Raw genomic sequence first — 23,760 nt, 5'->3', positions numbered from 1 at the left:
GAAGCAGCCTATTTCACTTTCGGATAGCTTTGTCAGGAATGTTCCCATATGTTTAGTCAAACTCTGTGTCTCTGACTCTTTGACATGTTGTTCCTAGATCTGAGTTCTGGGGATTACCAAATCAAGTCACCTTCAAACATCTGGAGATAGTAATCATGCCTCCTCTGAATCTACTCTTCTTTAAGTAAAATCCCATGAACCATTCATCACTTGGCAAGATAGCCAGCACAGTCACCATGGTGGTGGCTGTCTTCTGGACATGCTCTAAGTTGTCTACACCATTTCTACAGTGGGACAACTACAGCATTCCAGATGTGGAGTACTGAAGCACAGGACAGAGTAATGCAGAATAATTAGTCCCTTTGTTCTGGACATTACATTATTTTTAATGAAGTCTGGGAAAGCATTAGCTGCTTTTTGGCTACTATCTCACACTGTTAATTAACTCTTACTGGATTTGTAATTAATTAAAACCTTTTTGCCAATGAATTTTTGCAAATTTGCAAGTGAATCTTGTCTAGCCACACCTCTCCCTAGGCTATATTTGTGAAGCTGATCTTTATGAAACAAGTGTGGAACTTGACATTTATCCTTATTAGTTTTTATCTTATTTGATCTAGCTTATCATTAGTAGCACAGTAAACTTAGAGCTAGAAGATGGTGTCAGAGTCTAAGCTTTGTGTCTAGCTTGTGAGCCTCATAACCTCAGGCAAGTCACATAATATCTCTGAATTGCAGCTCCGTAAAACAGGGAGAGCAAAGTGTGGAACTATTAGCCATGGGAACTTGGGTAAGCTGATGGCTCTGGGCCTTAGTTTCCTTATTTGTAAAATGGAGCTAATAATATTTATATTACCTTACAGAGTTGTTGTGACTTCTTGAGATCTGGCTTCCATCTTCAATACTCTATTGATGATGCCCTTTTAAAAGTCAACAATCAGGCCCTTATAACCAAATCTAATGACTTAAAAAAATGAAAAAGTCCTTATTCTCCTTAATCTTTCTCTCTTTTCCCTTAGCTTCTGTAATCCCCTGACTCTCTGTCTTCCCAATAGCTTACTCTCTTTTTATTTCTCTAGCTCTTCTTCCTGTACCCTAAATGTGGTTCTTTAGGTTTTTATTCTTGTTACCTCATTTCTTCTCTTTACACTGTCTCATTTGTAACTTTATTCTCTCTTATGGTTTCAGTACTTACTCCAAACACCAGACTTGCATTTCCAACTTCCCAGGTGACAATTGCACCTTGACGTCCTGTTGTCATCATGAATGAAACATTTCCCAAACTGAACTCTGCTTCCAATCCTACTCCTCCTCCTAAATTCCCTATTTCTGTTGAGGACAACACCATTCTTCCCCATCACTCAGCCTTGAGGCCTTGGGATTGCCCTTGACTCTGCTCTCTTCTTCAGTTTCCACATTTCATCAGTTGCCAATTCCTGTGGATTGTATCTCCACAATTCCTCTTGTATCCACCCTTTCATTTCTCCTCCCACTGCAATCACCTTAATGTAGGTCTTTATTACCACCTACCTGACCTACTGTAGCAGCATCCTAACTAGTCTCCCTGCTTCTAGCTTCTTCCCCCTTTTAATCCAAGGATATCACTGACAAAGAGTAATTTTCCTAATTCACAAGTCTGACAGGGCCATGATCTTATTCTCATCTTTCAATGACTATATTGCTAACCAGATACAATACAGACCATGGTCTAGCAAGTTAGACCCTTCATAATCTGGCTCCAAGCTGATGTTTCAGTTTATTGGAAATTGCTCTCCTCATCAGCCAAACCAGACTACTCACTGCCACCATGGTGTCTTGCCTTTTCTTGTTTTTGTGTCTTGATACATATTGACCTTCCTGATTCAAAGGATCTGCTCCACACATCCCTGCTGTGGAAACCCTTCCCTCTCTTCAAGGTCCAGCCTGGGGACCCACCTGCTTCACACAGCCTTCTCTGAGTTCCCTCTTCCCACCCCCAACCGGATGGACAGGGGTTCTCCCTTCTGGAATCTCTTATAGCATGTCATTTGTACTCCTGTGCATTAACACACTATAATTTCTAGTAATTTGTGTCTTTGTCTTATCTCTACTCCTCCCACCTCTTGAGAACTTCATGTACTGACTCCTTCTTTTAGAATATAAGCTTCATGAAGGCAGGGATTATCTTGTGTCTTTCTTAGCTATTTGTATCCCCAGTGCTTATCACAATGTCTAGCCCATAATAAGTGCTCAAAAAAATGCCTTTGTATTTATTCACAATGAAACATAGGTTCATCCTGCCTCAGTAGAACTTAATACATTTGGTGAACTAAACCAAATTGTTTAATAAACTGTAACGTGCCATATAAATATTAGGTGTTATTGTTTACTTCATAGGGTTGTCTAGAGAATCAAATAAGCTAGGATATATGATATACAGTTATCCCTTCCTCATTGTGGCTCATCTCAGTTCTGATATATCATGGGTTGGCATAAGAAATTAAATGGGAATTTTGGGGAAGTTTTGTAGAAGTTGCAGATGGCATATGATGACCAGCAGATGACACAGAAAAAGTTTAAAAACTCAGAAATTCATAAAATATATATATATATATAATGCTGCTTAATGTCAACATTTTAATCTTTTAATACAATAATAATTCAGACTTCTTCTCTGGCATGAAGGGAGGGCCAAAAAATTTTATATGGATTTTCCAGATTGAAGGGGTGGGGGTAGGGGGGAACACCACACCCCTAACCCTTGTGTGGTGGGAAGGATAACTGTGTTTTGTAAATGTTAAATGTTACATAGATGTAAGCTATTATAGGAGAGGCAGGGTATAGTGAGTGCATAGAGTGGTATAGGCCTGGAGTGACACAGACCTGAGTTTAAATCTTGCCATTGATACTTATTTACTTTGTGACTGTGGGCAAGTCACTTAAGTTCCTTGAGTCTCTGTTTTCTCATCTGTAAAACAGGTATACTAGTTTCTGTATTACCTGCTCAGCAAGGTTATTGTGAGATTTATAGGATAAAATGTACATGAAGTATTTTGAAATCTTTAAATTGCTTAAATGCTTGTGAGTTATTCTGGTGATATTTCAACTAGTGATCACATGGACAATCTAATCCAATCATTTTATAGATGAGGAAACTAAGACCAGGTCAAGTAAGGTGACTTATCCAGGGTCCATACAAGTATTTATTAACAGGACCATTTTCTTTTGATGCATCCAACTCCGAGTCCCTTAACTGTTGTATAAATTTCTCCCAGAAATGGCTTTTACTTTTGGGATATAGATAAAGGCTACTGTGGAGACCAATCTTTTTGTATGAGGCCTTTCATCTTTTCAAATTCTACTTGGAGCATACACTGTGATCAAATTTCTTTAGCCTCCAATAAAAAAATGCAGCAGATAGGTAGGAAGCAGCCATGGAGTCAGAAGGACCTGAGTTCAAATCTGGCCTCAGATACTTACTAGCTGTGTGACCCTGGGCAAGTCACTTATTCCTGTTTTCCTCAGTTTCCTCAACTGTAAAATGAACTGGAGAAGGAAATGGCAAATCATTCCAGTATCTTTGCCAATAAAAACTCAAATGAGGTCACAAAGAGGCAGACACCACTTAAACAACTGAGCAACAACAAATACTCACCAGCCAAATGCCAAACGATTGCAAGTAGTTAACAGACTTGAATTTCATTCAGGCATCAGATTTCCACAGAAGACAAGAACATATTTTCCATATGATGATAGATAAAGGTTTGCACTTGTGCCGTGCCACTGGCAGCCAAAGCTACAAAGAGGGCTTTTCTCCTGACTTTCAGATCACTTTGCCATCTCTAGCAGAGGTGGACATGCCCACAGAGCAGCAGGACTAGAAGGGCCTGAGATCACTGTCCAGGAAGGTGCAGTACACAGCATTCTAAACACCAGCCACAACAGGCCATCTTCAGTTTATTCACCTCTAAAAATGGGGAGGGTGTTGGATTAAATGCCTTGGAGTTCCATTCCAGCTCAGGAGATTTCATGCTTCTAAATAACTATGAGGTCCAGAAGTTTGCCCCCATGCTCAGAATGGCCTCATCAAAGGTATCAAGAGTGTGAGCTACATGTGATCCCCAACACTCCCTAGTGTGGCCCGAACCGGATTAAAACATAATAAAATATATATATATATATATAATATAAGAATATTCAACAAAATAAATAAAATAGAACACAGATAATATTAGCGTGTGGTTTCTGAATCAATGTGTGAGCCACAAGGATCCTTATGTACAGGTTAGTGGGTCCTGTTTCTGTTTGAGTTGGACAGCAGTGGTCTAGCCAACATCTTCCCTTCCTTCAAGGCCCAGCTGACCTCTATGGACAGACAGTCCCAAATGCTGCAGAACAAACTTTATTCCCATATGAAAACCTACTGTCAAATGCAAATGCATATATAGTAACAGAGACAAGAAATACTGGCTCCTAAGGCCAAAATGCTACAGCAACGTAAAATTACAACTGTAATTGAATCAGAAAAGCTCTAAATGTAATTGTTTTCTACAAATGATTCATGATAGAGACTCTAATTAAAGGCTATTTGTGATTAATGACCCAACCTTTCCCAAGCAATTAAAAATGGAAGCCTTGACTGTTAGCAGTTTGGCTCGCTGGCCTTAGGGGCAGGGAACAATTGTCAGTTGAGGCACATCTTCTAGTGAAAGACATACTGTCTCCTTATTCCAATTTATCTCTACTGGGAAAGTTGCCTTTCCAGTAACCAGTCTCCCAAAGTAAGCAAGCTGGTCTTTGGGATTAACCATCCCAGGTATAGGCAATTGATCATAGCACTTTAGGATTGAGAAAGAACAAAGCTGATTTATCACTCATTGGCACAATACACCAAGACAGAAGGACAGAGATGGAGCGGGCTTTGGAGGTTTGTGTTACAATACTGCCTTGTTTCTCATTGAAAAACACATTTTGTCCCCTGTGTTTGAAACTGAGGCTGTTTTCTTTGCTTCTTCCATGGTCTTTGCCCTACCAGTTAAAAAGACATGCCATGGGGCGGCTAGGTGGCATAGTGAGTAAAGTGTCAGCTCCGAGTCAGGAGGACCCGAGTTCAGTTCTGGCCTCAGACACTTAACACACACACACACACACACACACACACACACACACAAACTAGCTGTGTAACCTTGGGCAAGTTACTTAATCCCAATTGCCCTCCAAAAAAAAAGACATGCCAGTTTTACCCAGTTTCTTCCCTTTATTTCCACAGCTGCTAATACAGGAGTCTTTTATCACTTTCTTGGACTGGAATAGTAGCCCCTAAACCCCTCATCCAGCCTCCACTCTTATCTCATCCCCAATATAGTTCATTCTTTGTACTACTGCCAAACATCTTCCTTGGGCATAAATTTAATTGTTACTCTTCTCTTCAAAACCTTCAATAGCTCCCTATTACTTCATCAGGAGTGTTTAAACTCCTTAACTTGAAATTCAAGGACCTCTACAATACCACACCATCCTTTCAAGACTTATCTCATAGAACTTCTCTCCAGGTAATCAATAAGCCTCCTAACCTAGACTACTCACCACCCCATTGGTATGACCCTATACTTTCTTAGCTTCAAGCTTTTGTTCATGTTATTCCTTATGCTTACATCTCCACTTAGAATCTTTCCCATTTCACCCCTGCTCCCACAGAGATTGGATTCTCACCCATCCTTTCAAGCTCAACTCAAATGCCATCGCTTCTAGGATGGCCTTCCTGATCTCCCAGTCAGGAATTACTTCTTCCCTCTGGGATCTTTCATTGAACCTTTCTTACAAACATAAACATATCATGTGAGGTCATTAGGTTGCCTCCCAGATAGAGCTGGGACTGAAATTCATAATACCTGAGTTGGATTCCTGCCCCAGACACTAACTAGCTGTGTGAACTTGGTAAGGCTCTTAGCCTTTCAGTCATTTTCTTAATCTGTAAAATGGCACAATAAGAATCAAGTTCAAAATGTATATAACTTTATGATTTCTTGTGGTTGTTTTGTTTGCTCATGACATTTAAGGTCAAAGACAAATTTCAAGTTACACACTATGAACTTGAGTCAAGTTGGGTCACTCGATCCTTTGGGACAATCTTTTTTACAATATAGTTTGTTTTGGAAACCTAAACTATCTAGACAAATGCCTCATAGTCTCCTCTTTTTTTGTCTGAAGAAATCATGTCTAATTGTCATCTCTCAGCTTGATGCTAAAGATATTAGAGCAACTCTTTATCTGACAAAGTGTGATGTCAACAATGGAAAAATATGAGAGAGACAGAGTATGGTAGAAAAAGATACTGTGATCTGAGTCGACCATAAAACTAAGTAATGCATGATGCTATTTTTAAACATCAGAGTATTGTAATATATAAAGTTCCTTCCAGCTCTGACAGTCTATGGTTCTGTGGTTCCATGGAAGGATTCAGCCATCATGGTTAGGTTTCTCTTATATAGGATTTAGTGATTATTCAGAAAGAAACTAACTTTGGTTTTTTGCAGCTTTGGTCTTAATTTCTTTTTGCTTTCATTTACCTTTGAGGAACAGACTGGTTACTAAGTAAGTAATGCTAAATTGTTCATTGGGAGGAGGACAACATAGTGGACGTGCAGATATTATAGAATATATATAAAATTGCTCTGTGGTATGAAACATTATTGAATTGCTAAATGCACCCAGGGTGTGTATATACATGTAAAAATTTGGAGAATCTCCATTTTTGGAAGTAATTGCTCTAACAAAATAAAAACTATAATTGTCAAGCAATTAAATGTTTTTTAAAGGATTAACCACTGCATAAAGAAAATTGTCAGGGGCCTAAACCAAACTCCGAATATATGAGATAGTCTTAATGAAACAATGCAACTGCTAAAAAAGACTGCTTCTTCTAATCTTTCAGAGAACTAGTCTTTTAAAGTCAGGTACTGCTGATTTTGTTGATAACGTCTTGCTTATGGGGTGCTTGGGATCTATACTTGTAACATCAATTTGTAAAACCAATTTGCAACATCAGTCTGTAAAACCAATTTGTAAAACCAGTCTGTAAAATCACATTTTCCCTTCCCAGTCACAGAGCATTAACTCCCCCTACCTGCACTCTGCCCAGCTTCAGAGCATGGACTCTGCCCAGCAACAACTCATGAATTGTTTATCTCAGCTAGGAACACTAACAAGCTACACCTATCAATCCTTCACAAAAGTATCTATAAACATTCCAACTTGGGCAACTATTATCTCCCCCTTGTATAGTAGGCCCCCCCTCCCAATTGGGCTTTTTCCCAGTGAATCATGGGTAATATGACTGCACAGTTACATAAAACTTGCATGCCCCTTTAAACTGGCCCCACCTTACGTCCTCCCTAATCCCACCCTCTTCTAGCCTGGTCAGCCTAATTGACATCTAATGAATAGCCTTAATTCTTTAAAAGCTATGCCTGTGTCTTCTTTAAGCTTGTAGGTCCCCTAAGGATCCTTGCCCGCTGTAAGGTGTATAATAAACTTTTACAACTCTGACTCCAATTAGGCTTGAGTTGAATTCTTTCCAGACTGAATGGAAGGTTCTGGTCTTAAGATAAAGATCAGAGTTCCTGCCGAACCTAATAGCCAACCCTCATCATTGCTATATTTCTCAAAGTGCAGGACTGGCTGTGTCACACCCCTATTCAATAAACTCAATGAAGACTTGTCAACTAGCTGACTAATGAGAAAAATAATTATTACATAACCAATAATTGGGGAGACGAAGGGTTTTTTCTCCTAGATCTTCATTCTCTACTAGGTCACACCAGCATCTGAAGGATATTGTTGATAATGAATTGGATTAACTTTCTCCTCAATCTTGTTCAGACCCCAAGTCTGCATTTGACTTGGGCTTGAGCAGGGAGTAGATCTAGATTGCCCAAGGCTGGGATAAAAGTCATGTACCCTAGCCCATCATTAGAATGGATGCACGTCTCATTATAATATTCATCTTTCTCATTAAGTTTAACCAGTCAGAGTTGATTGCTACTGTTGGGGGACACCCACTCTTCCAAGGGCATATAAGCATTGAGTGGGTTCCATGAAGGGTCTTTGGCATTCAAGAGTGCCACTGACACCTTTTACTAACTATCTGTCAGTACGATTAATGATATAATGATTAATTACCCAGAAACTATGTTTCTCAAACTTTTACATGTCACGATAAACTCCATTGACTCCTTTAGCATGAAATCTAAGTTCCTCTGTTTGACTTTTAAAAAGGATTTCATAACCTAGCCCCAACCTATGCTTCCAATGACATTGTGTTACTTCCTTTCTCGAATTCCACAGTTTGACCAAACAGCTTTCCTCACATATGACATGTCACCTTCCATCTCCACTCCTTTACACTGACTGTTCTCCATGCCTGGAATGCATTACAACTTTGCCTTTGACTTTTAGAAATTCTTGTTTGCGGGGTGGCCAGCTAGCACAGCGAGTTAGAGCACCGGCTCCAGTGTTGAGAAGACCTGGAGATCGAATCCCGGGCTCAGACACTCAGCACCCACCCAGAAACACCTGGTCGTGTAACCTTGAGCAAGTTACTTAACCCCAATTGCTTAGGGGCGGCCAGGTGGCTCAGGGAGTAAGAACACTGGCCCCAGTGTTGGGATGACCCGGGGATCAAATCTGGGCTCAGATACTCAGCACCACATCCAGAAATAACTGGCCATGTAACCTTGAGCAAGTTACTTAACCCCGATTGCTTTAAAAAAAAAAAAAGAAATTCTTGTTTGCCTCAAAACTCTGATGAAGCTCTACCTTCTAAATGAAGTCTCCTGCCCCCATCCTCATCCTAATTTACCTTCTGCTTATTTTGTATGTACTTATTCACGTTCATGTTATCCTCCCTGAGGAAATGTAAGTTTCCTGAGGGCAAGGACTTTCACTTTTGTCTTTGTATCCCTAATACCTTGTGAATTGATTACTGATTTACTATACCTCAGAAATTTTCTGTCTCTATATCTCTCTCTCACATGCACAATTCTTGAGAATGGGGGTATTTATTAAATACCTAGAACTAAAGAATGCATTAACTACCTTGACAACTTTAGCCAAGAAGCATATATGGCAATACACTGAAATAACTTCTATGTGTGAGGAATTTGACTTTAATGTAGAATTAAAAAGATAATTCACATAAACATTTATATAAAAATGGACATAGGTCATACACATACTTATGATTATAGACCTGGTAGATAGTACCTCAGACATCCATTAAATCTAATACCATCATTTTATAGACGAGGAAACTAAAGTCCAGAGAGGTTGAGATTTTCCTAAGGTCCCACAAGTTTTAAGAGTCAGAGATGGGATTTGAACTGCCATCCTTGGATTCCTCTGAAACATGCTACCTGCCTCCACTGGGCCCCATGAGATAACAGCCAAGTGCATGAAAAGTTCTCAAGGTCTAAGACAGACAGAAAAAAGTCCCTAGTGACAACATACACCTCACCTCTAGCCACAGAGGATCACACCTCTACCCTTGAATAGTTAGTGCCAAAGGTGTGCTCCTATTAACACAGCCAAGTAGGTGTTGGCAATTTTTAAAAATAGCATCATGTGTTATTCAGTTTTAAGGTTCCCATAGACCACTGTGGCTTTTTTTTTCTACCATATTCTGTCTTGCTTATATTTTCCCTCTGTTGCCATCACACTTCCTAAATAGCTAGTGTTGTGATTACTGAACTAGACGGATTTCACCTGCTTTTTGTAAGGTACAATCAAACTAAGACACAATAAGGGCCTCAGTCAGAGTACTTCAAACCATGCTACTGGATGAGGGAGATGGTTCCCTTTGTGAAATAGGATAGATTCTCAGATGGTCCTATGCTGTATATTCCAAAATGACTCACAGGGCTGTTGCAGAAGATCGAGAAGAACAACTTCATCCCCAGTCTCCAAGAGGATGACAAGAGGTCATAGAAAAGATGTGATCTTTTTTATTTTTTAGATTTTTCTTTTTGCTTTTTGGAGGGGGGAAGGCAGAGCAATTGGGGTTGAGTGACTTGCCCAAGGTCATACAGCTAGTTTTGTGTGAAGTGTCTGAGGCTGGATTTGAACTCAGGTCCTCCTGACTCCAGGGTCAGTGCTCTATTTATTGTGCCACCTAGCCACTCCAAAGATATGATCTTAAAAGCAAAATGGAAGAATACAGGTATGGATGCATCTTTCACTCTTCTCTGTGTCTGGAGGTGAGGTGCATGTTGTCACTAGGGACTTTTTTCTTACCTTTTGGCCTTTTGTTGTCTCAGTTTATCAACCCCAACTTTTTTATGTCTTTTCCTTACTTCCTGTTTTCCCTCTTGCATTTGGGTTCACATTCTCTGATTTTCTCCGTTACAGTTATGGATATGTAGTAGCTACTCAACGCACATTTATTCATTTAAATTCTATACATCTCTTAAAATACAGAGGGGTTTTCTTGGCAAAGATACTGGTGTGGTTTGCCATTTCCTTCTCCAGCTCATTTTTTTTGGAGGGAGGAAGTTAGTGCAATTGGGGTTAAGTGACTTGCCCAAGGTCACAAGGCTAGTTTTTGTGTATGTGTTAAGCATCTGAAGCCAAATTTGAACTCAGGTCCTCCTGACTCCAGGGCTGGTACTCTATTCACTGCACCACCTCCCCAGCTCAATTATAGACAAGGAAACTGAGGCAAACAGGCTTAAGTAACTTGCCCAGGGTCACACAGCTAGTAAGTGTCTGTTTATTTACTCTACATTTTCTATAACTGGATTATATAACTTGAGATTATTTGCAGTAAATTGTTATGCCTTTTTTGTTGCTCTTCTCATCTTGTTCACTCTATGTATATTCACTATATGTTAGGACTTAATTCCATTTCAAAAGCTATAGGATATTAGAACTGAAGTGGACCTTATAAATCATCTCAGTTTAACTCTACATTTTTCATGATTGGGGGATACTGAGACCCAGAGAGATTAAGGGACTTGCCAGGAAGAAGACCCTGACTTCTCCCCCACAATCTATTTCCAGCATTTAGTTTCTTAGAGACCTCTAAATACTTCCTTATGTCTTATTAATATCATTTTCCTCATGTTATTTCCTTGCATTATTTATGGATTTAAAAATTAACTTGTCAACAAGCTCCCTATGTATTTACCTTTCATTTACCTTTTGGCTGGTTAGCATCCATTTGACCTGAGAATGTCTTCTTCTCTCTAGTTTTCTTAATTTTATTTACAGATGAGGAAACTGAAGCAAACAGGGTTAAGTGACTTACCCAAGGTCACACAGTTATTAAGTGTCTGAGGCCATATTTGAACTCAGATCTTCCTGGTTCCAGGTCCAGCACTCTATCTACTGCACCATCTAGCTGCCTCTTATTTTACAGATGAGGAACCTGAGGGACAAAGAGGTTAAATGACTTGTGTAAGGCTACTCGGAATCATTCTTTTCCTTCTGTATTGCCTACATCAAATTAGTTATGCAGTCCTTTTTATCCTATTCCTGCACTATCTTTAATGCCTATTCCACAGAGTCACAGACCCTGGTAGCCATTTGATACTATCCATATCTGACCAGAAATCCCCTCTATAATATCTCTAGCCAATGGTTATCTTAGTCTCCACTTGATACAGAACTTCCTCCCTCCCAGGGTAGCCCATCCTGGGATGGGACAACTCCCACTCTATTTTAGGACCTCATCTTTAGACCTCATTCTAAATACCCCTTCTGATCTGATTTCACACCATTGCGCTTCATATATTAGCCAACCTAGATTACTTGTCATTCCCTGAACTCTTCTTGTTCTACCTCTGTGCCTTCATGCTTATTATCCTCCTGTGCTTCATATCTCCCAGCTTTAGTTACTGACACAGTTCTCTTCCTCCAAAAAAGTCCAGTCCAGGTGTCACCTTTCCCCATCTCTCCAGCAAGAAGCGATCCCTACCACTGTGAGCTGCTCATTTCATTGACTTTCATATACTTAATCGTGCCCTGTTTTATATTTTTCTCCTATTTTCTTCCCACTGGACTAGTGATTTCCTTGATACTGGGAGCTTCTGGTGAGGAATTTCCAGGAGCAATGCAAGATGGGCATCTTCCATGCAATTTATACTTTTAGAGATTTGCCTAGAAGACTGAGAGCTTAAGTGACTTGACCATGGTTGGACAGTATGTGTCAGATGTGAGGCCTAAACCCAGTTCTTCTTGGTTCTCTAACCACTATTCGATACAATTCTTACTTCCTAATATTTCTCTGTCATTTATGCATATTTCTTATCTCCCCACTAGACTGTATGCAAGTCACTTTGTGAACTTGAATTATGTATTTTTTTAATTGCATCCTCAGGGTATAGGGCAAGGCATGGTAGGCAGTATGGGGTCCTAATAGACATTTGACAAATTGAACTGAAATAGGCAGAACATTTAGGCAGAGCCAGGCACTGCATGGGGAGGAGGGGAAAGTAGAAAAGGAAGATTTTCTTGGCTGCTGACCAGAGTGGGCATTTAGCTGGGGAGAGGAGCAACGCTTCAATTCCTATAGAGCAGAGGAGACTCCTGAGGGCATCGCACCAGCAGTGGAGTGGGCCGGTAGCAGGAGGATTATGAACTTCATACTTCATGTTTTCAAATCTTAATGAAAAAGAGCCCCTAGCAATATGCTGTGGAATTTAGAGTGACAGGTTTTAATACAAGAATCCTTTCTTTTTCTCTTTTTTTTTTTCAGCCTACTTTCAGCTTCACAATGGACTCCCTCGTGACAGCCAATACCAAGTTTTGCTTGGACTTTTTCCAAGAGCTAAGTAATGGTGATGAACCGGCAAACATCTTCATCTGTCCTCTGAGCATTTCAGTTGCCTTTGGCATGATCAGCCTAGGTGCTAAATGCTCTACTGCAGATCAGATCAATGAAGTAAGTGCTTCTTGCCATGTTTTTACATACCTCTATGCTTGTTGCAAGTACTCATATAAAGTTGTTGCTGTTTGTTTTTTGTCCTTTGTTCTCAAAAGGAACCAAGACATCATGGAGGTGATGCCATGACACGCAAATGAATTGGATTTAAGTGGGGGAGGGCTGTGCAAAGTCACCAGTCTCACATTCTCCTCCTGAGCCATGGGGATCCTGTAGCAATATAAAGATCAGGATGACTGGAGATGTCCCCAGATGGAGTGGAAGACCTTAGCCTTTTAAAGTTAAGGTTTTTAGCAGGTCTCAATTTGACTGAGGCAATGCCCATTTAAGGACATTTAAGGCTAGTTTAAAAAAAAAACGAGGCAAAGAATGGCCTCTTTAACTTAGTCCAGAAAAAAAAATCGAACTGGAAGGGAAGGACCCTCAGAGTTTCTGGCCAAAACAGAAAAAAACCTATTTACATTCATTCAGAGTCAATCAGGATCAAGGCAGGCCTGCACAACTTGCAACCCATGGGCTGCTTATGGCCCTTGGGCTACTTGACCTCCTCTATATACAAAAGATGTTTTTGTCTACATTTTTCTAGTATGCCCCCCTCCCCACCCAAAAAAATCCTTTTGTGCAGATCTGGTTTAAGGTGTAGCCCTTAAGAAAGAAATCTGGGATAGTATGCTAGAGTGGAAAGCAAACACAATTTACTAATAATGCTCCTGGAAAAGAGTAATGATAAGCTGGCATGTAAATATAGTGCTTTATCATTGACAAATCCCATTCATATACATGATTTCATTTGACTCTCTCTAAACAATCCCTGACTCCCATGTAATCCCCAATTATGGGATGATATGATTGAGATGACATGATTGAGCCAAGGCCAGACCCAGATAATATGGTAGTCAGGAAAACTGGGACTTCAACATGTTAAAATCCCTAACCCCCAAATCTTATTGCTATAGAATATGGACTCATCAATCCCTGTATAATCAGACTAATTTCATTATTTATAAATTGAGAAGAAGCAATTTGAATTGAAAATGATGTGTGAAATGATAGTTCATACACAGACACATCTTTGTGAATGAAGATTTGGGGAATCATTTGTGCCACAGATAACTTCTTTCTTTGAACCTGACACCACCATTACTTATGGTTCACACTGAATTGATTCGAAGTGAAGAGACAAGAGTCTTGTTTCTGTGGCAAACACAATCAAAAGCCTGAACTAGAGTGGTCAGATCAGGACTTCTACATGTTGGGTAGGCCAGTCTTTCCCAAAGAACCAGATACTTCTCCAAGGAAGACCATACAAACTCCACCAGGGTCCCAAAGAAACAAGGTGAAAGGGAATTCATCAAAAGTGCCCTGGAAAAAAAGTTAAGTTGATTTCATGTCGGTTTTGCAGAGTCCTCCTTCTCAGGTAGGGTCCCATTCTGTTTATGCTTTACATTTTTAGAGCCCAAGATGCATTTCTTGCTATCCTTCAGATTTAGTATCTTTATCTATATGCTCTTTTTACACTGTCTCTTCAAATGTATAGTTACTTCCTTGAAGGCAGTATCTTAGGGCTAAAAAATAATAATAATAATATGTTTCATTTAGGCAGTGTTTCACATCCATTATTTCATTTGATTTTTACAATAACTCTTTGAGGAAAGTGCACAAGTATTATTATCTCCATTTTATAGATGAGGAAATTAGATTCATGGAGGCGGAGATTTCCCAGAGGCTTCACAACTAGTAAGTGCCAGAGTGAGGACACCAGCCCAGGGTGTTTTTTTTTTTTTTTTTTTACTGGGGAAAGGGATGAGGAGGAAGAGAGCAAGAAAGAGGAAGGAGGATACTCACATTCATATATTTGATGTTTATAAAGTACATTATAAGATGCCAACTCATCCTTGTAATAACTCAACTTCCAAAAGTTTAAGATTATGTACACAGTTGTCTTCCTCCCTCCCTCCCTCCCTCCCACTTTTAGTGAACCAGACCTGTGATTTTATGGGCATAGGAATCTCTACTAAGTAAGTCAGCACTTACAGTCTTGACAAGAGTTGAGATGTTAAGTGACTTTCCCAGGTTCACATGGCTTATGGCAAAGGAGGATCTTGAACCCCCCCGGCTTGATTCTGAGCTTGGGTCTCCAACCCACTACCCCCCAATACCTTCAGTTTTCTATTCTAGCGATTTAGTAGCGACTATGGAATTGATCAATCAATCAACAAGATTCATTAAGTACTTATCATGTGCCAGGCATTGTATTAGGTGCTGGGTGTGCAAAGACAGAAATACAGTTCCTGCCCTTAAGGAAGCTTAGGTCTGAATGGGAGAGACAATAAGAACATGCATAGACAAACATAAAAACACAGACATACAAAATAGACATGAAGTGATCTTGGAGAGGAAGTCTGGCCTTCCTGACTCTAGGGTCTGTGCCCTAACTACTGCTCTATCTACCTTGATCTAAAATGGCACCCTTCCATAAGGTCCTAAATCACCATAGGAAACCTTCACCTCCCTTCAGAGCAGCCTTTGAAACACAGTCCAAATTGCAGAATGTTAAAAGCTGGAATGGCCTTGAGAGAACAAACCTCCAGCCCAAGGCCCTCGTCTGACAGACAAGGATACTAAGGCCCAGAGGAAGAAGAGCGAATAAGGGGCTATCCCAACTGTCCCAAGTGGCAGACTGGAGATGTGAACTCATTCTTCTCATGTCTATTCTTGGCTTCAAACCATGCTTCCTTTAATTTCTCTGTCTTTTGACAGCATCTATAGTAGATGATTAATAGATAAATGGAGTTTTTCTGTCCAGGAGAGTCACTTATTAAAGAAAAGAGTTTGAGGTTAGAGAAAAGTATAGAGTCCATACTAATTCCTCCCCAAAAATGTAAGCCCCTTGAGCGGGGACTGTTTCATTTCCATCTTTGTGTTGCTACTGCCCAGCAGAGTGCCTGGCACATTCTAAGAGTTTAACAAATGCTTATTAATTGATTGATTACAAAGGCCTTTTTGAAGGATGGTATTAAATTTCTCATAACATTTCTAACACTATGGGCATTTATCTAATAATCTTAACACTTAGAAAGGGCTTTAGAATCAGAAAACCAATGTTATGGGCATTTACCTAATTAAGTCCTAAGATTTAAAAGGTTCATTAGAACCAGAAAACCTGGGTTCAAGTCACAGCTCTGTCAGTTACTCCCATAGATCTACTATCTTTTGCCATGACTGGCCACATCCAGACTCTCGTGTTCACTTCCGTGCAAGGATATTAAGAAGTTGAAATGTTCCCAGAAGACAGGAGTAATGTTGGTGAGAGGACTGGAAAAGGACATATTTATGTTTAATCTTGGAGACATTTAGAGAGGATATGGCTATATTCAAATCTTCAAAGCGCTGACGTAGGGAAGGCAGAATTAGATTTGTTTTCCTTGGCCCCAGAGGGGAGAATGAGGAACCATGTGGGAAGTTACACAGAGGCAGATTTAGGTTTATTTAAGGAAATATTTCCTAATAATTAGAGCTATTAGCATTACCCAAGGGTGAATAGAATGCCTCACAAGGTAGCAAGTTTACATTCCTGGAAGTCTTCAAGGCAAGGCTGGATGACCAAGTGGGAATGCTGAATAAGGTATTGATCACATTCAAGTATATCACATTCAAGGGTTGGAATAGGTCACCTCTGAGGCCTGTTACAATTCTTTTTTTTTTTTTTAAGCAATCAGGGTTAAGTAACTTGCTCAAGGTTACATGGCCAGTTATTTCTGGGTGTGGTGTTGAGTATCTGAGCCCAGATTTGATCCAGGTCATCCCGACACTAGAGCCGGTGCTCTTACTCGCTGAGCCACCTGGCCGCCCCTAGCCTTTTACAATTCTAAGATTCTGTGAAAGTACCTTCACTCACATGACCTACTCCAATTCTTGTAACAACTCTGAAAAGGGGGGGAGGGAGATGTAGATACAGTTCTTTTTTTTTTTTAAAGCAAGGCAATTGGGGTTAAGTCAATTGCCCAAGATCACGCAGCTAGTACATGTCAAGTGTCTGAGGCTGGATTTGAACTCTGGTCCTCCTGACTCCAGGGCTGGTACTCTATTCACTATGCCACCTAGCTGCCCCTGACACAGTTCTTATTTTAGAAATGAGGGAACTGAGTCTTCAAGAGGTTAAGTGACTTTCCTGAAGTCATGGACTATCAAGGGATACAGTCAGGATTAGAAATGAAGACTTCTGGCTCTTGGCCTAGGTGAGTTGGGTTTTTTTTTCAATGACATTATATCCACACTCCCACTGTGCAGGTGCTGCACTTCAATGAAGTTTCACAAAGTAAAGGCACAGAACCTGAAATTTCTTCGAAAGGAGCAAGTCAAGAAGAAAAAAGGGACCAGCAAGAGACATCAGAACCTCCACATCCACAGGTATCTTATCATAATAAACTGATCTCCCTTCTCAGTAAAGATGGTCATCTGCTTGCTGCTTGGGTTTTCTTTGAAGATAAAAGCTTAAGACAGCATTAGGCCCCCTGCATTAAAAAAAAAAAAAACCCAACCAACCAACCAACCAAAAAACTAACATGAGAACAAAAGTGTCTCTGTGATTCCTCTCACCTGCCAGTCCCTGGATTAGTGGATGTTGTTATTGCTGCTGTTTTTTCCTGAAACTGCATGAAGGATCATGGCTAGTTGCTAGAAAGGTAGGAACTGCTACTCCACTCAGAGGTCTAAAGGTGATACTACCTACCCTAGATGAGGCTGTGACTTAGAACAGGGCAGGCCTAGGGAGGTATCCATAGTGATTCTCACCCAAGAAATGCAAAGAACTTTTCTTTGTCCTATACCAGAAATGTGGCCGCTGCAGTAGTTAACAATTTTTCTTGGGGCCATCTTGTAGAATTGAAGGGAGAATGGATAGTAGGTTCTTGTCATGATCCTGATATCCATGTAAGGGCATTGTATGAAGTTTGGAAATATTTTATAGTGCTCCTTTCAAGGGCAATACAATAGGATGAAAGAAGATGGCTTGTATGGAGCTTACTTTAAAGTATTTATTGTTACTTAAGTATCCATACTAGAATTAAAAATTTAAAACTACATAGAAATGCTACTATACTTGCATGAAATTAGTTGAATAATGACAAGTAGGTGTCTGATAAGAGAGTGTGTCTTCAAGGGGCAGATTAATGACACTTTATTATTTTATTATGTCCTATCAAGAATAAGAAGTCTTTGAGTGATGATCATAGAGATTCTGACTCCTACTTTGGGAAGCTGCTCAAGAAGCTGGACAGAATAAAATCCGATTATACCCTGAGTATGGCCAACAGGCTGTATGGAGAACAGGAATTTCCAATCTGTGCTGTAAGTAAAACACAGCTGGTAAGTTTTGAAGCTCTTCCCCTTCCAGGACAGTGTTTTCCAGTGCTCCCCTTGAGGGCAATGCAACAGATGGACAGAAGAACAGGGTAGAGATGGTAACTGGTAAACATTTGTGCCCGTGTGTCTGAACGTTGCACTAGGATTGTCTTTCCCACACAATGGGCTGCTCCTTGCAGGTCCTGCTTCCTGTTTACAGCTTCGTCACTGAGAATGTCGTACTCCTCCTGCGAGTTCTAACCAAGGTGCCATAATTGCTGCATACTAGGTCATTCTTGTCCAACCCCAGTTTGGCAGAAGTCCACAGCTAACTCTGCCATCACATGGAAACAGCTCCCATTCACGCTTTTGTGATATCTGAGTATTTCTTCTGCTTGTTATTCTATTTCTCATGGCCTAACCAGCTAGCATGAGCTGCGGCTCTGTGCACCATATGGTCCACCCTGAAAATTTCCTGCACTGTAGGCTTCAGTCAAGATGTCTGGGAACCATGCTTCTTGTCTACAGGTGAAGAGGGGGGCCAGCATGGGAAGTAGACATCAGTGACCAGAAATACAGTTCTTAGGAATTAAAAGGATAAGAGAGTAATGATGTCTGCCACAAAGATCAAAGACAATAGCTTCATGGGGCTGGAGGTAGTAGTATGTATCGACATACCTGAAAAGAAAGCCAGGTAAAAAGTATAAAAGGAGTATAAACTAGGGAGAGGGTATGTGTGAAACAGGAGACAAAGCTTGAAACTGAGGAAATATAGTAGTGATTCTGAATCAGCAAGGAACAAGGTGTTGGGTTAGACGGGAAGCATTCCAATTTGCCATACTCTCCATTCTACTTCCATACCCAGTCTTGATTTCCCCTTGGCAACTATTTTCTTGAGCAACAATGGATCCTATGTAGTGGTGGCCCCCACCAGGGTCCATCTGCTCCATTTCAACTGATAGTGAGACATTTTAAACATAAAGAGAAGCAACATAGTATAACAGATAATATACATTTCAGAGTTGGAATAAGGAAAACATGGGTTTAAATCTCACCTCAGATACTAGCTTTGTGTCACTGGCCAAGTCACTCAGCTTCCCTGGGCCTTATTCTTCTTCTCAAAAATGAGACTAGACTATATGTCCTCTAATATTTCTTCTGGCTTAAACAAATGATTCTATGATAAAGCCTTATGCAGTCCTCCTAGAACAGGGAAGTATGCCTTTTGCTATTCAAGGATACCACAATTCTTACAAATCAAAATTAAACTTGTAAAAGGATACTAAAATGCAATAGAGTTGTAAGGACTGACATTCCAAGGTATTTCCTAGTTTAGAGCAGAATCAAACTTCTATCCTACAAATAAAATGAGATTTTGTGTACTGGATTTTGATTCCCCAGAAAGAATAATAATAACAATATTATTAATAATGATGATGATATTGTCTATGTCACTTAAAAAATGTCTAGCTTGTATACAGGCCATAAATGTAACACAAAAAAAATGGATATTGGTGTGGAAAGGAAATTATTATTCTAATTTTGCCCTAATTCATGACCATGCTAATTCAATGCAATTGCTTAAATGGTTCTGCCTGATTTAGACTGGATATGGATAGGAATAGGAAGATCCATTTCTACCATATTCAGTGATTATCAGTATTTTCTGAGTTTGATTTCCTACTACTATTGGATTACATAGCTAGTGATTTAGTAACTATATATGATTTTATTGTAATGTCTTCCACTTCCCTAATCTAACAGGCATATTCAGATAGTGTGATGGAATTTTACCATACAACCATTGAAAGTGTGGATTTCCGAAAAGACACAGAAAAATCCAGACAACAGATTAATTTCTGGGTTGAATGTCAAACTCAAGGTAAGAAAGTGAGAGTCAATAATATAAGTCGGAAAACTAAGGATTTTTAGGTTGTCATGTTTATCACAGGATTTAGAACTGAAAGGGAATCTTGGCATCCTTTTAATTCAAATTCCTTCATTTTAAAGATGCAATAACTTGGGTCTGGAAAGAATAAATGATTGCTAAGTAACATGGGAATAAATAATAATAATAATAATGACAATAAAAATTGACAAATAAATGGTACTTGATGGTTTGAAAAGTCTTTGACAGAATTATACTCAACCACCCTATGAGGTTAGGACTATAGGTGTTATCATTCTCATTTTACAAGTGAGAAAACTGAGGGTGATGGAAGAGGTTAAGTGTCTTGCCTAAGGTCACGGAGCAAGTGTTGGAGCTGGGATTCCAACACAGTTCCTGGACTTCAGAGTTCTTAAATCTCTCAAAGTTGTTTATCTGATGTTGCAGTTACTGCATAAATGTTGTTTTTCTGGTTCAGAACCAATGCATCCAATGCATCATACTGGCAACCGTGCAGTGAGTAGCTCTGTTAAGTGTTTCTTGGTGCTTAAAGATAGTTTTGCTACAGAAGCTAGATGTTTTTCCTTAAAATTATTAATTGCATAGTCAGGAAAACATCATCCACATGACAAAGGAGAACAAAAAGAAATTCAAAATTTCTATTTCTATTAAGTATAAGGCAGCTACAACACAGAATTTAAGTTCTGCAGAGATATATGTTTGCCAAAATGAAATTGAATAAAGGTCAATTTTCCTCATACTCTCTTCCATATTGTATATTTTGTCCTGAGTGAAGAAGGATATTGGAGAGAGTGGAGAAAGGTAGCAATCCGAATGTAGTATGAATAGGATATTTTCATGAATTGAAAAAGAGAAGCCACATCAATGTACATAGCCTTTTTAAAAAATACCCAGTCTGGGGGTGGCTGGTAGCACAGTGAAGAGAGCACCAGCCTTGGAGTCAGGACAACCTGAGTTCCAATCCAGCCCCAGACACTTAACACTTACTAGCTGTGTGACCTTGGACAAGTCACTTAACCCCAATTGCCCAGACCTCCAAAAAAAAAAAAAAGCAAAAAAACCCAAACACCCAGTCCATGATTTTGAAGAGGCAGCAGAATTGCTCACTAAAAATGGGACCTCTCCCTTTCTTGGCACAACTTTGACTGTGATTAGGTCACTAGTGGGTGGGTTCAAAATACTTCGAATTTTGACATGTCTAAATTAAGAAGTCACTGGACAGGACCTTCTAGAGATGAGTCCTCAAAAAGTGGCATTCAACTCCAATCACATTTAAATATTACCTTTAAATACAGGTTCTAGGTTGCTCACCTATGGCCTAGAATATCAACCACATTTTCCTCAGGGTTAATTACTGTGATTTTGTGGACCATGACCCAGTAACTATGAAGTTACATCTCTCTTCCCTTGATCCTCTTTCCAACTTTATTCCTCCTCTCATAATTATGTATTCTTATGGTTATCACTAATAAGCAGGTTACAGATTGTCATGATTAGAAGGGACCTTAGAAGTAATTGGTCCCAACCCTTTCATTTTATAGATGAGTAAAATGAGCCCCCTACTGCTAAAATGATTTGCCTAAGGTCACACCCAAACTCTGGTCTTCCTAGTCCAAGACCAGTCCTCTTTCTACTACTTCCACTATCATATTTGGGAATAAGATGCTGCCTTTGTGACACACTAATAATATTATTGTATTTAAGTTGGCAGAATAAGAAGCTTAACTCTGTGAAGCTTAAGACTATTGGTGTGTGAGGGGCGGCCAGGTGGCTCATCGAGTAAGAGCACCGGCTCCAGTGTCGGGATGACCTGGATCAAATCCGGCCTCAGATACTCAGCACCACACCCAGAAATAACTGGCCATGTAACCTTGAGCAAGTTACTTAACCCCAATTGCTTTAAAAAAAAAAAAAGACTATTGGTGTGTGAATGCTTCTGTATGCGTGTGTGTTAATGCATCTGTTTATTTTCTTTATTTTTCAATGAACATTTATTTTTTCAAACCCCACAAATTATAAGGAAAAAAAAGAACAAGATCCTTGTAACAAATAGGTATGGTCAAACAAAATAAACTCTCACATTGTTCTTGTCCAAAAATATATGTGTGATTCTGTAGCCTTGGTTCATCACTTCTCGTCAGGAGGAGGTAACGTCTTTCATCCATCAGGCCCCTGGAATCAAGGTTGGTCCCTGAATTGATCAGAATTCTTAAATCTCTAGAAGCTGTCTTTCTGATGTTGCTTTTGTTCTTCTGGTTCTGCCCACTTCCCTCTGCATGATCATTGGATATAAAAGATACCAAATTGAGAGCCAAATTCTAGTCCTAGCTAGTTCTTCTGCCAGCTAGTTTTGTGTTCTTGGGTAAATTGCTGAAGCTTGTAGATTTCAGTGCCCTCATCTATAAAACAAGAGAGTTGAAACTTGATGACTGATGACTATGCTTCCCAAATCTACCATTCTATGGTCCGGAACATTATATACACCTCCCCTATTTACCTCCTGACACAGAAAATGAGCTGGTTGGATCAGGGTTGAGAATGCATAGCATTTCATGGTGAAAAGGTAGATGGTCCAGCCTTGCTGATGCCACAAGCTAGGTTAGACAGCCTTTTAACCACATTTGTGTGCTAGGGCTGAGAGAATCAATATGCTAGCAAGCATTGATCATCAGGCTATTCAATGGGATTCCTAATAATGGAGCTATGCATGTTGTCTTTGATTTATCTACAGATGTTTACTGAGCTCTTGCTACATGTAAAGCACTGCTCTTGGCTCCGTGTGGAATACAAGCACATTTAAGGCATCCAGGGGAATTATGATCCAGTTGGGGAGATAGGATACGTACATAATGTGATCAGATGTAGGGCAGGAAGAGCCTATCGAGGCCATCTTCTCTACTTGCTTATTTGAATGAAGAAACCAAGGCTCAGAAAGGTTAAGAGACAGAAGACTCACAAATACTAAGCACTAGAGTTGAAATGGGCAGGTCCTTTGACTCCAAAGTCAGTATTAGTATTCTTTTGACGTGAACACATTGCCTCTTTTAAATAAAAAGGTTAATAGCAATGTAAGGCAGAGTATTCTAAGAGCCAATTAAATGGTCCATCTGATCATGGCTATGAGGGAAATATTATACTTTATGAGTTCAGGTCATTTGGGCCAGATAATACTAAAAGAACTACAGATGTGATTTCCAAGCTACTATTAGTAATCTCTGACAGATCATGGAGAATGGAAAGGACCAGGTATTGCAGGACCAAACAGAGACAAATGTGGAGTTGGCAAACAATGAGCTTGACTTCAAAACCTGGCAAAATTCTAGTGTCTACTGTATTATTAAAAGTAGAGTTAGGGAATGTTTAGAAACAGAACTGATGACAAACCCAAACAGCTTTCCCAAGAACAAGTCATTGTAGATGGATCTCATTTCTTTCTTTGACTGAGTTACAAGGCTAGTCAGTCATGGGCAGTGTTATAGTTGACCTAAAATTCAGCAACACACTTGATACCATTCTTGTAGATGAAATGGAGAGATGCAGACTAGACAACAGTATAGTTAGGTGGAATCACACCATTGAATGGCAAGATCCA

The 23,760-nt window shown here is 39.7% G+C and overlaps 2 protein-coding genes across 2 annotated transcripts in view; both read left to right on the top strand.

The window, feature by feature from the left end:
• The window catches only part of LOC138170728 (serpin B4-like), a 427,261-nt gene that overhangs the window by 340,034 nt on the left and 63,467 nt on the right, over positions 1 to 23,760 (top strand). The window lies entirely within an intron of this gene.
• SERPINB12 (serpin family B member 12) overlaps positions 1 to 23,760 on the top strand; it is a 39,806-nt gene that overhangs the window by 8,144 nt on the left and 7,902 nt on the right. Inside the window, exons 2-5 of the mRNA XM_069100229.1 lie at positions 12,731 to 12,916; positions 17,207 to 17,326; positions 18,122 to 18,265; positions 20,024 to 20,141. Coding sequence (XP_068956330.1) covers positions 12,749 to 12,916; positions 17,207 to 17,326; positions 18,122 to 18,265; positions 20,024 to 20,141 — 550 coding nt within the window. The 5' untranslated portion in view covers positions 12,731 to 12,748. The remainder of the gene's footprint in view (positions 1 to 12,730; positions 12,917 to 17,206; positions 17,327 to 18,121; positions 18,266 to 20,023; positions 20,142 to 23,760) is intronic.

This window comes from Petaurus breviceps, unplaced genomic scaffold (genome assembly GCF_028583685.1).
Source record: "Petaurus breviceps papuanus isolate PSGF00001 unplaced genomic scaffold, PetGlider_PUasm1.0 38, whole genome shotgun sequence".
Lineage (NCBI taxonomy): Eukaryota > Metazoa > Chordata > Mammalia > Diprotodontia > Petauridae > Petaurus > Petaurus breviceps.
The sequence above is the reverse complement of the archived record's forward strand: the minus strand, read 5'-3'. Positions and strand labels throughout refer to the sequence as shown.